Below are 13,591 nucleotides of genomic sequence, written 5' to 3'. Positions count from 1 at the left end.
GCTAATTTAGTTTGAACATTCAAACCTTTTTCAAAAAATTCTGTTTTATTATTGGTCCATTAAATCAATAACACAATCTTAGCTCTCTTCCTAAGATTATAGTTATTTCTTCCTCTGGCAATGCCATGACAGACTATTGCAGCATGTCATCAATCAGCCTACCTTAAAACCATGAAAAGAAGTAATACTAAAGGCAATGTATCCACAATTGTCTGCAACTATGAAAAAAATCAAAGAAAGTGTTGTCTTTTTCTCAATATTGCCTATTGAGCGTATTGTGAAAGACGCTTTTCTTCAGAATATTGTATAGTCTAGTTAGGTAATGAAATTAATATCTTAATCTTTATTTCTAGACAGGGGTCAAACAGATACAACTGTCCTTAATAGCTGTCTTTAAGAATGTCCGGAAAATACTCAATGAAGCACTTTTCGGCAATGATCTCAAATAAACAGAGTCTAGCAGAATTAATTCAAATGCAACTGGACATTTAGAGTTTATCTTGAAAACATTTCACCCCTCACCCGAGGGGCTTCTTCAGTTCAACTAGGATGAATGGTGAAATCTTTTCAAAAGAAATTTGAATGAATTGTACTAGATAGTGTATATCATGAGCTGGATAAAAGAAAATCTTCATAGATAACCAAAAGAGGGACTGTTGTTTTTTTCAGGGAAGTTACCAGGAACATACTTAAGAAAATCCCAATGTAAAAAACTAAAATACATTTTTATTATCTCACCAGTAATATGTGGGGCCTAAGTGCTCATACCCCATACCTACAGCTGGAGGTGGAGGCATCCAACCAAAGAAGAAAAATGGAAGTTACCAGGAACATACTTAAGAAAATCCCAATGTAAAAAACTAAAATACATTTTTATTATCTCACCAGTAATATGTGGGGCCTAAGTGCTCATACCCCATACCTACAGCTGGAGGTGGAGGCATCCAACCAAAGAAGAAAAATGGCAGGCACTCACAGATCCCACAAACACGCTTGTAAAAGAACTGAGAACTTTATTTAAGCCACAAAAAATAGATACATACATAGCCTAGTCACCTGGAATACCCAAACAAGTGATTTTATGCCATCTGTGTCTTTGCCTACTAAAAAACATGGTAGGCCAAGATCTGAAAGCATCCATCATGTCACTGCCCTTAAAGAGTAAACCCTTATAGAACTGTTGGTAAATTATTAGCAAATTTGCTTTCTATAAAGTGCTTCTGTAAAGTGTATGTTGAAAAACAAGCCCAAATCATCCTGTGTACCAATGCAGCTTTCTGACAGTTTTATTAACAGTTATTCAAGGTTGCACATACAAAATTTAAACATGTTTCTATTTAATATCTCCTAGCTGTATAACCTAACTGGCTCATTTTCAGCAAAGTGTTGTAGGTACTGCTAGCTAACCTTAGTAACCACACTGTAGCATATGAAATGAAAGGGGGAGCCCAGCTTTTGCCATGCATGTCAAGCAAAGAACAGAAACCAGCAAAATTTAAATAGATGGACACTGATTTAAACCAAGACTTTCTTCTATAGTTTAAACACAGATACTTACAATAAAGGCAATAGCAGAAGTGTAGACAGAATGCCAGTCTGATAAGGCAGAAAGGTTTTTTACAAAATTTGTAACAGGTTTGGCACCTCTCTCTGAAAATGCAAATAAAAACATTTATGTTCAATAAACTTCCACAGTGTTCATAGCAATACGGTTCTTCTAGTAAAAAAAAGAAATCAAATTGAGAATTCAAAGTGTATCTTTAAATACTGTACTGACCGCTGTTTTGTTTAAAATATACCACATACAGTTAAAGAATAATGGTATTGATGCTGACAAATTCTCAGGAGAAGGATAAAACCATAACATTATAAAATGTTAACTTACCATCTAAACTGTAGAATTAAAGATTGACAATGCTCACAAGTGTGGGTGGGGGATTCACAAAAGTGGTGATACTGAGACAAAATTAGGCATTTCAAATGACATTTTCCCAACATTTTTCTGAATTTCTCTTTAGCTCTTCCTAAACCTGTCAGGTGACTCTCAGTTGTAAATGTGCCTTGTACTAATGGTTGTGCCCTTCAGAGAAAGATTCCATGCCACTTTGAAAGCCCAATATGGCAAAACAAAAGCTTTATCACATACCCCATATCTCCCATGAACTCGAAATTCAACCAATCGAATTTGTTAAACTTGGTTAATTCAAGTTAGTTCAGTTAAACTGGGTGAATAGGATCGATCCAAAAACTCAAATCGAATTCAAATCGATTCGAGTTTTTTCTCTGAAAAAAAAAAAAAAACTTGAATGTCATGAAGGTTTCAAACAACTACAAATTGAAGCCGTGACCTCTCCCATTGACTAAAACAGCAATTCGGCAGGTTTTATGTTGCGAATAGTCACATTCGACTTCTTAAAGGGCCAGAGTATAATAAATCTTGAAAATTCAACTTGAATTTTTTTAAAAAACTCAAATTTGACAGTTTTGGCCATAAAAAAACTCTAAAATTCAAATTCGAAATTCAAATTTTCATTTCGACCCTTGTTAAATCTGTCCCTTGTTGTGCAAACACAAAGGGGGGAATTCACAAAATTGGTGATATTGAGACAAAATAAATGTGGAGATAAAAACATAAGATTTCCCTCCATAGTCACAAACCTCTATCTCCGCTTGTGTGAATTTGTCTTTTAAACAGCTTTTGTTTTTCGCACAACATTTTACCAACATTTTTTTGTATTTGTCCATAGCACTTCCTACACCTGTCAGTCTGTCATAAGGTGCCCCTCAGTTGTACTAATGACTGCACTTGTACTAATGGTTGTGCCACTTTAAAAGGCCAATATGGCAGAACACTTATCATATATTTGTTTTCATTACTTATCTCACCTAGGAACTTCTGCAATAGCCCAAGATGCCAGTATAACTTCCTGTGTGTATGGGCCTGATCACTGATCAGCAAGGTGGATGCTAGAAACAAAAGTGGCACAGCTAAATGTGGGGCCAGCACTGCTGGGCAACTCTGTAACAACTACAATTTGACAGGGTGGATTTATTTCACCTTTAAATAAAGCTCTCTCTCTAGATATATATATCTATATATCTAAATAAATAAAATAAATACATATATTTGTTGTTCCCCATAATTGACACACTCCAGGACTTTGAAACATTACTGTAATGTCTTGAGTAAGGTCCCACACAGGACCGAAACCTTGACAATAAATTCTTTTTGTGTTTGACTACATTATGAAGTCCTGGAGTGTGTCAATTGTGGGAAACAACTATCTATGATATATCTGATAGCACCCAGCCATGAGCTGAATTTTTACCGGAGTGCACCACATATTGGACTGTATATATATTCAAAATGCTAACATTGCCTCATTAATTTAGCAAAAAATAGCAAAGTAATGCAAATGTAAGGTTTTGTTACCGGTTTTATGTTAGCAATTAAAATTCTTCTATAAAAATAATATAAAACCCATTGCTATTTATTTCTGATTATACAGAAAACAGGGTTTGTACCTCACAATAAGATGTTAATATCCATGAATATACTTATTAGTGCAGTGAATGGAGACTGAAGGAAACAATGCAGAAATTTAGTTTTTCTTCTCCGTTCTTGTTGCTTTAACGACATATTTACATAAATCTCTGTAAACTGTTTTTTTTTCCACCAGTCAGTATTTTGCCAGATTTCTGTTTGAGAATATGGAGATTGTATTTACACCAGTTTTAACTACTCTACCTCCACTTTTGTGACCCCCCCCCCAGTGTTAAGAGCCACTGAGGATTAATGCCAATTAAATGGCAGAATTTGGTGCAAGACTTCAAAATGGCAAACAAGTTAGAGAAGGTAATAAAAACACGGGCTTTTACTTGTATAAATCGATTTTAAATACCTTCTTAATATTGTTACATACTTATTAGTCTTTCTACATATAGTGCAGACTGCCCTGCCAGAGTACTAGGTGATCTCCATGTCGTTGCAAGGACACCGGTGCCAGCCTAGTGTAATTCCCATCAGCCCTTTACTATTGCCACCATAGGTATTTATAACACCTATAACATTTAACACAAACTAAATGTATTTGCTGTAAAAATGGGCCCTAGAGTTCAGGATGTTTGCTGGGCCCTAAGAAGCCCAGTTCCACGACAAACAACATTTTGCTCAGCATTTTACAGAGTATTTCCTTATTCACATATATTCCTGTCCCAGTGCAGCTTACCGTTTAAAGGAACAGTTCAGTGTGAAAATAAAAAGTTGGTAAATAGATAGGGTGTGCAAAATAAAAAATGTTTCTAATATAGTTAGTTAGCCAAAAATGTAATGTATAAAGGCTGGAGTGAACAGATGTCTAATAAAACAGCCGGAATCCAACTTCCTGCTTTTCAGCTCTATAACTCTGAGCTAGTCAGCGACTTGAAGGGGGGCACATGGTACATTTCTGTTCAGTGAGTTTGTAATTGATCCTCAGCATTCAGCTCAGATTCAAAAGCAACAGATATAACCCATGTGGCCCCCCCTCAAGTCTCTGATTGGTTACTGCCTGGTAGTCAGGGTAACCAGTCAGTGTAAACCAAGAGAGCTGAAAAGCAGGCAGGTAGTGATCTGACTGACATGTTATATATCAAATCACTCCGGCCTTAATACATTACATTTTTGGCTAACTAACTATGTTAGAAACATGTTTTATTTTGCACAGCCTATCTATTTACCCAGTTTTTATTTTCACACTGAACAATTCCTTTAAGTTCCCTATCACACAATAAACACTAGGACCAATTTCCTCAGGAGCCAATTGACCTGCCAGTGTGTGTTTTTAGAATATAGGAGAAAAAGCAGTACATATCATACAGGTAGCTGCAGACAGTGGCGGTTCGCACTGTTGTGAATCCGCCGCAATCTCTTCTTCCGGAAGGGGGCCCGGCTGCATAGCCTGCACCCGAGCCCGCACCTCCTCGTCACATTACTGACTGCATACTCTCAACCATAAAAGACTCTCTTACAGATAATGTGAATTTCTATTGATTTCTTCCTTCACTGAATGCCCCACATTTTCAAGAATGTGTTATCCATATACAGCAAAAAATAAATTGCAAAAAATAAATGAGGATTGACACACACTTACAAATGTTATAGGGCCTTTTGATTGGATTAAAAGCCGTGGAACTAAAGAACCAGCCACACATACATTTCTCAGCTTTCATTTGTGAGAGAGAGCATTTCCCAAACACACTGCCTGTTCTCTAAACAAAAGGTTTGAAACTATGCCACTAAAATAAGTACTTACTTAGCCGTCTCATATTTTCCGTCAATCTGAAAAAAGTAAAAACAGTAAAAAAAAAAAAAAAAAAAACAAAAACATTATAAAAAGGTATTTCCACAAAATAAATTGGCTTGCAACATTCTAGCTGGATGCAAATGCAACAGTTCTTTGACAGTAGGAAAACATAGTTGCTAAAGTAAATATGAAAACTCTACAAAGTCTGTATGATCTTTAGAGGTGTGAAGTATTACCTTCTAGCACTCAGTGGTTCCTCTGTTTCCACAGTGCACTCTTCTGGCTGAAATCGAAAATCCTCTATGTACTCCCCAAATTTGTCGTAAAACCACTTTTGGACTCTGTAGCACATTGTTTTACTTCTTTGCTTGTCTAATGAGGTTAATAACATAAAATATATCAGATAAATAGTGCGGAGTCATAATAAGAAACCTCTGTTCAAGTAGGCTTCAATGCTCATTAAAGGTCAAGAACATAACCTGGGGAAAAAAACTCTACTCCAATGAATTTCAACAAACATGCATTTCACAACAGTTCCTATGTTTAATTATTTATTATTACCGGTAGCTCTTTTGCTTCTATTGTGTATTTATGCTTATATAAACATATATTGCCATAAAACAAAAATTCACATGCAGAAACTGAATTGAAAGGGTATTTATAGATTATATTATATACACACAAATCGTCTTCCTTATTTTTAAAACATTTTTTGTACTGTTAAATGTATACTGCGCTTGGTACTGCATAGAAAATACAATGTAAAAGGGAGTACATAAACAAATAACATGGATTTCGGAACAAAGGGGGTTATATTTTGTAAGCATCAGGCCATATAATAGAAAATCTACTGGTGAGGTTAATATTGTGCACTGCATGCACTTGTATGTAAATGTTATAATGTATTCATGTATCCAGCCGAGACTGGATGAATTTGTTCAGTACCTGCTCCGTTGGTCTGAGACGGTCCTTTTGAAAGTTGCTGTGTGGCAGATTCATCTGTCCTGAAAAAGGCAACAGAGAGTTACAATATAAGCCTTAAAGGAACTGTTCAGTGACTTGAGGGGAGGCCACATGGGTCATATCAGTTGCTTTTGAATCTGAGCTGAATGCTGAGGATCAATTACAAACTCCCTGAATAGTTGTGTCCCATGTGACCCCCCTTAAAATCAATGACTAACTCAGAGTTAGAGAGCTGAAAAGCAGAAAGTAGTGTTCTGGCTATTATGTTTGACATCCGGTCACTCCAGCCATTATAGATTACATTTTTGGCTAACTAACAATATAAGAAACATTTTTTATTTTGCACAGCCTAACTATTAGCCCTGTTTTTATTTTTACACTGAACTGTTCCTTTAAGATCTGCTTGTTTGCGGGGTCACCAAACATGGAGATGTTTGTCTATTTGGCCACCTTCAGCTAATTTCATACCTGGATGTTTTTTAAGAAAAGCCCAAACTGCTCATGCTATCTGTCATTAAGATTAACCACATGTCACTGGTGGTACACAGGCAGTTTCTGGTCTAAGAAAAGGGAATTTCTGTGATCTGTTATGCACAGTTAAATGTTGGTAAGCAAAGCACCCTGTCTACAGTTGACCCTGCATTAGATGACTAAACCCTAAAAATGCCTTATTTTATATACCGTATATACTTGAGTATAAGCTGACCCGAGTATAAGCCAAGGTACCTAATTTTACCTACGAAAACTGGGAAAACTTATTGACTCGAGTATAAGCCTAGACAACTACAGCCCTGTCTCCCAGCAGCGCACATTCCACCAAAGCAACCCCCCAACGATCAACTGGACTTCTTTGCAAAGTTGATGGTGACAGAGAATTGCCAAACAGATTACTGTGTGCATTGTCCCACTGTCCCACTACCATGTGCAGAGGGTGCTGTGTGATATTGCCATCACTGTTAATCCTTCATATAACCACAACAAACAAGGGAAAGTTGTGCTCACCACTAGTTTTTAAAATCATTAGGCGGGGGTGCAATGAGGGTGTGACCACAAAAAACACATAGACAAATACAAGATTCCTCTGCACTCAACCCATTATCAATATACCCAAGACAGCGACATTTTGTGCATACTGCTACTGAAAAATGCCCTACCCTTTAAACAAAACAGGGATTGTCTGTCCATATATTGCAATATATTTAAGCTGGCCAACTACGTCAAAGTCATCCCATATCTGGCCAGTCCTATACTCAATTTTCATCTGATTCATTAAGAATTCTATGGTTTAATTATACATTTTATAAAAGGGACGAATACGTTTTACCTGCAACTTGCTAGCTGCTTTCAAAGTAAAACTCCCAAACTTGGCTGCCCTTTTATTAGACACCAGTGGGATCACCCGACTATAGTTGGAGGGGGTGGGAGCCACAACATGGAGCCGGTCACTGCTCCTGCATAACTACAACAAACAAGGGAAAGTTGTGCTCACCACTAGTTTTTAAAATCATGAGGCGGGGGTGCAATGAGGGTGTGACCACAAAAAACACATAGACAAATACAAGATTCCTCTGCACTCAACCCATTATCAATATACCCAAGACAGCGACATTTTGTGCATACTGCTACTGAAAAATGCCCTACCCTTTAAACAAAACAGGGATTGTCTGTCCATATATTGCAATATATTTAAGCTGGCCAACTACGTCAAAGTCATCCCATATCTGGCCAGTCCTATACTCAATTTTCATCTGATTCATTAAGAATTCTATGGTTTAATTATACATTTTATAAAAGGGACGAATACGTTTTACCTGCAACTTGCTAGCTGCTTTCAAAGTAAAACTCCCAAACTTGGCTGCCCTTTTATTAGACACCAGTGGGATCACCCGACTATAGTTGGAGGGGGTGGGAGCCACAACATGGAGCCGGTCACTGCTCCTGCATAACTACAACAAACAAGGGAAAGTTGTGCTCACCACTAGTTTTTAAAATCATGAGGCGGGGGTGCAATGAGGGTGTGACCACAAAAAACACATAGACAAATACAAGATTCCTCTGCACTCAACCCATTATCAATATACCCAAGACAGCGACATTTTGTGCATACTGCTACTGAAAAATGCCCTACCCTTTAAACAAAACAGGGATTGTCTGTCCATATATTGCAATATATTTAAGCTGGCCAACTACGTCAAAGTCATCCCATATCTGGCCAGTCCTATACTCAATTTTCATCTGATTCATTAAGAATTCTATGGTTTAATTATACATTTTATAAAAGGGACGAATACGTTTTACCTGCAACTTACTAGCTGCTTTCAAAGTAAAACTCCCAAACTTGGCTGCCCTTTTATTAGACACCAGTGGGATCACCCGACTATAGTTGGAGGGGGTGGGAGCCACAACATGGAGCCGGTCACTGCTCCTGCATAACTACAACAAACAAGGGAAAGTTGTGCTCACCACTAGTTTTTAAAATCATTAGGCGGGGGTGCAATGAGGGTGTGACCACAAAAAACACATAGACAAATACAAGATTCCTCTGCACTCAACCCATTATCAATATACCCAAGACAGCGACATTTTGTGCATATAACCAACAGAGGGCACTGTCTGATATTGCAGTCACTGTTATTCTTTCATATAACCAACAGAGTGCGCTGTGTGATATTGCAGTCACTGTTATTCTTTCATATAACCAACAGAGGGCGCTGTGTGATATTGCAGTCACTGTTATTCTTTCATATAACCAACAGAGGGTGCTGTGTGATATTGCAGTCACTGTTATTCTTTCATATAACCAACAGAGGGTGCTGTGTGATATTGCAGTCACTGTTATTCTTTCATATAACCAACAGAGGGCGCACTGTTATTCTTTCATATAACCAACAGAGGGCGCACTGTTATTCTTTCATATAACCAACAGAGGGCGCTGTGTGATATCTCAGTCTCTCCCCAAGCGAACTGTTGGTAAAGGAATGATTAAAAGTGACTGCAATCTCAGTTACTGCCCACGAGTATTAGCCGAGGTAGACTTTTTCAGCATATTTTGGATGCTGAAAAACTCGGCTTATACTCGAGTATATATGGTACTCAGCTTACTGCACGGGTTTAAAGGTTCAGAATTTCAGCGATAATTATCCATGCATTGCAAGTTGTTGCAAGAGTGTCATTAGGAATATCAATGCTATTGCACTGCACATGCTCAGTGAGCAATTGGCAGCTGTTGAGAAACTAAACTTAGAGAAGTTACAAATCATAGAAAATTAGGTCCATCTGTTATGGAAGCTGATGCTACATACTGAGGAAAAGTGCACTAGTTTCTGAGCTGCCATGTAATGCAAAACTGAATTAATAACCTTCTGTCAGCCTACTGTCATTACATTTATATACAGTATATTGCAATTCAGTCAGGTAACTGCAGTAGCACAGAGCATATGCAGTGTAATAGTAGAGAAAAGATGGGGAGTTCCAAGGTCATATTAGGAGGAACAAATCTTCACGGTTTTCTCACTGCTTCACAAGCTCTGGTCAACTTGGACTGGTACAGAACTCAAACCATAATCGGCAGCATTGCAAGCCTACTGTTTTGTTAAACTTTGGTTCTCCTTTAATGAGGACCAAAGTCCTACACAAGAAACATGGACATCTCTGGTCCATCAACAAAATTGCACAGGTAAAGCTTTAATTGACCGATTAGCTCAAATCAATCAAACCTATCAAATTATATTGATCAAATTTTATCAGCGAAGGATGAATATCTCAAAGTGTCATGCTGTTGAGATGGAAGAGTATAATGTCTGCCACAAACATTTCTTAATACAAATGTCTCTGCCAAAGTAATTATTTTCAAAAATGCCAGTCTGTTCATCAAAACAGCCGACCAACTAGTCTGTGATTGTCTTTAATCCCCTTTTAATCTCAACTGGGCTCTGTTTTATTACAGACACTGAAATAACTTTAGCGATGTATTAAATGGTTTTTGGAAGTATTATGTTTAAATGGAACACACAATATGCACATTTTTAGAAGATTGAACTAACATTACATCCCCAATTCCAAACGGAATGTAAGCAAGGAATAAATAAACTGCCAGATGAAATGTAATTGATACAGCTGGTATTTTGGGGATAAAAACAGAATGCACAATTGCAACGGTATATATGCATTTCAGTTTAGATGAAAATTTTAATTCAGATGCTCTCAAGTAAAGTAATTCATAGTGCCTCACTTTCGCTGTTGTCTGCCCCTGTGGAAAACACAGCACACAGCCACCAAAATATTAGCAAGCAGATCTATTTTTAAAGTGGATGGCTGGCAGGAGAAGGTTATGTTGACTGTGATAAGAATGTTCATCATGTTATTTTTTGTTCCCTGAACTGTATTTCTGTGCAATAAATCACATTATATTATGGCAACTCAATAACACCCAGGTAAATATGAGCTAGTGAAGGAGTGCAGCCACTTTTATCCAAACAGCTAACCCAACTATTAAAGGGTAAGGGAGATTTACATTAAATATTAAAGATATTAGCATATTTTTGAATCACATAAAACCTGCATATCGGACACTCTATTGCTACCACTGTAGGAACCATACACATTACCACAGTATCAGTAATCACAAAATAATCTGTAAAACACAAGGCACACAAACTTCTGAAATACCCCTCCACTGGTCAACATGTGGGGAAAACAGTAATGCAAAATTATTTCTGATGTGTATATATGACATTACATGATTTAACTGACTTGTCTACAGCAATTTCACTATATGGAAGTGGCAGGGTATTTGGGATGTTTTGTGGCCTGCACCTATAAGTAGGTGACAAAAGAGAATGAGAAAAGAGAATCACACAAGGCACCAAATATACCTTGTCTTGGCAATGTCAGTAATTTTTTGCTCTAGTTCTGTTCTTCTTTGCCTCTCCTTTTCTAATTCTTGCTTTAATGTGTCTATGTTTGTCTCTTCCCTCAGCTTCCTTAGCTCTTCCTCTGTACAAAAATAAAAACATGAATAAAACATTTAATAAAAATATTTCAATCCATGCCCCCCCCCCAGTTATGTGACTTGTGCTCTGATAAACTTCAGTCACTCTTTACTGCTGAGAGAGCCTCTGATGAAGTGAAATAATCACTAAACACGTTTGGCCAGAAACTTTGGTTTTAAGAGTTAGTGTGTATTATTATTGGAGTATGCAAAGAGAGATGAAAGAATGACAAATATGCCCCCTATATGCATCATAGCCCGCTCAAGTGAGAACTATACCAGCCATCACTCATATCTGCGTATAATCTCATTTGCATTTCTTGTTCTACTTACGAAGAAAGTGTTTTTCCAGTAAGGCGATTTCTAGATGCCCTTTAACCTCATTAAGTCGATCAGACTCTGTCCTGTTGTATTCTGCCACTCCAGAAGCCATGATGATGGTCCCTGAACCAGCCTGAAGACAAATGAAGACATAGTGTAAAAGAACTGGACAAGGATCATAAAAAACGAAAATGATGAAGGCTGTTTCTTTCTGTTCAATGGAAATATATTTTCTTACACTGTGTTTATAATAAACTCAGGTGTTTTCAGCCATCTGTTTTTCCTTGTCTAATCACAGCCTGACCATTTCTATTGACTTTAGTGGAGCCTTTGAGATATATATATTTTATGCCCCCAAAAGTCCTGCCACAAAACAGGTATTTCCAGTTACAAATATCACACTTTTTAGATATGGTGGAAAAAGATCCCTGGTGTCACCAGTAAGAAAATTAGCCATCAAGGTATACATAGGCACAGAGCAGAGCTAGAATATTTCCTCTTCCTACAAATTCCATTCATTCAGAACACATTATCTGCTAGCGAAAGTCAAAGTATAGATACAGACCTGGGAATATCTCCCTGGGAATCACAGGGAGATAATGCTAGTGCAGAAAACAGAGATATGCTGTTGGTGGTGATCCTCCTGCAGTACAAGAAACTACTACATCACTGAAGCCTTCAAAATGTTAGGGAGGGGTCCAAGTGAAAAACATTGCAGGGCTACAAAAATCACTCCTGACCTAATTCAGTCTCATTCATGGCTTCACTGTTAATGGAGATACCTGGCCAAGGATCAAAGGAGGAAGAGAAACCAATAAGCACTAGGCTGAATGGTTCAGTTTTTGTTTTTTTTATTGGAGATCTACTGCAAGAACAAGCAGTTGCTTTGACACTAGAGACGGCAGATCTGTAGCCCTCCGGCAACTGAACAACTCCCTGCATCCTCTGGCAGCTGAAGGTCTGATTGACATCCCTCACTTAAGTGTACTGCATTGACTGAAATCATACAGTATAATAACAAACCCACTATTTGAAAGCAAACACTAAAAAATATATAATATGTGTTTCAAAGCAATCTGCTTCATGCCGTGCTTTAAAAGTGGATTGCTATTTTTGCCATTGTACAATACTGCTGCTTGTAAGCAAAGAATTTTACAAACAGTACAGTTATGAAGAAAATCAGCTGTTCATCTCTGTGGCAACTCCAATAGTCTTAATTCTCTTAAGTTTCACAGCCATAAATTGTACACAGCAAGTAATGTAGTCTTACATTATAAAATTCAATACAATACTACAAAAGTCTTACTTTTAAATGGGCAGTAAACCTCCTTTTTAGCATGAGCTCAGTTTACAGGACTTGTGTTGAACATTTTAGCATATTATTTTAATCACATAAGAAATGAATGGTTTTGACTATTTTTTTTTTTAGCTAAACTGGGCAAAGAAGAAAACTGATTCTAAATGTTTGGTCCTTGCAAGTTATTAAAAAATCTCTTATAATCATTTTGCATAATATACTTCTATTGATCAGTGACAAAACATGGAGTAACTGTTTATCTTAAGAAATAAAATTAAAAGAAAACCAAAAAAACAGTTTTGACAAGACTAAAACAACAAGCAAAAACTATGGCACAAGCTCAATTCATTAAACTCATATTGAACTATGGGGTATACTGCCCCTTTAACAATTTTATTTTTCACAATAGCAAAATAGTCTTCGTTAAGGGGTAAAATGAATACATTAACCAAAGAAGTTATAGATAATTCTATACAGTAATGGTTCATCCCCACAGAATATACTGATTTACAAGGGTCCATTGCACAGTTCTAATATACCACAATTTGTTCTAATATACCACAAGGTGCTACTTCATACATTTCTTCCAGCTTACATCATTATATTTTGCTATTATACACATACTGCATTTCATTATCCTTGTAATATTATTGCAATAAATATGAACTATATTTCATGTACAATGCTCAGTGTGTTTTGAGAAGAGAAAGGAGACTATTTAAAAATTAGTTTTAA

The 13,591-nt window shown here is 37.0% G+C and overlaps 1 protein-coding gene across 1 annotated transcript in view; it reads right to left on the bottom strand.

Annotated features, from left to right (window-relative positions):
* The window catches only part of gramd4.S (GRAM domain containing 4 S homeolog), a gene marked incomplete at its 3' end in the record, with an annotated part of 53,425 nt that overhangs the window by 16,808 nt on the left and 23,026 nt on the right, over window positions 1-13,591 (bottom strand). The window contains 6 exon segments of the mRNA NM_001097852.1: window positions 1,559-1,650; window positions 5,295-5,320; window positions 5,522-5,657; window positions 6,231-6,289; window positions 11,123-11,243; window positions 11,572-11,692. Coding sequence (NP_001091321.1) covers window positions 1,559-1,650; window positions 5,295-5,320; window positions 5,522-5,657; window positions 6,231-6,289; window positions 11,123-11,243; window positions 11,572-11,692 — 555 coding nt within the window.

This window comes from Xenopus laevis, chromosome 3S, assembly GCF_017654675.1.
Source record: "Xenopus laevis strain J_2021 chromosome 3S, Xenopus_laevis_v10.1, whole genome shotgun sequence".
NCBI classification, from domain to species: domain Eukaryota; kingdom Metazoa; phylum Chordata; class Amphibia; order Anura; family Pipidae; genus Xenopus; species Xenopus laevis.
The sequence above is the reverse complement of the archived record's forward strand: the minus strand, read 5'-3'. Positions and strand labels throughout refer to the sequence as shown.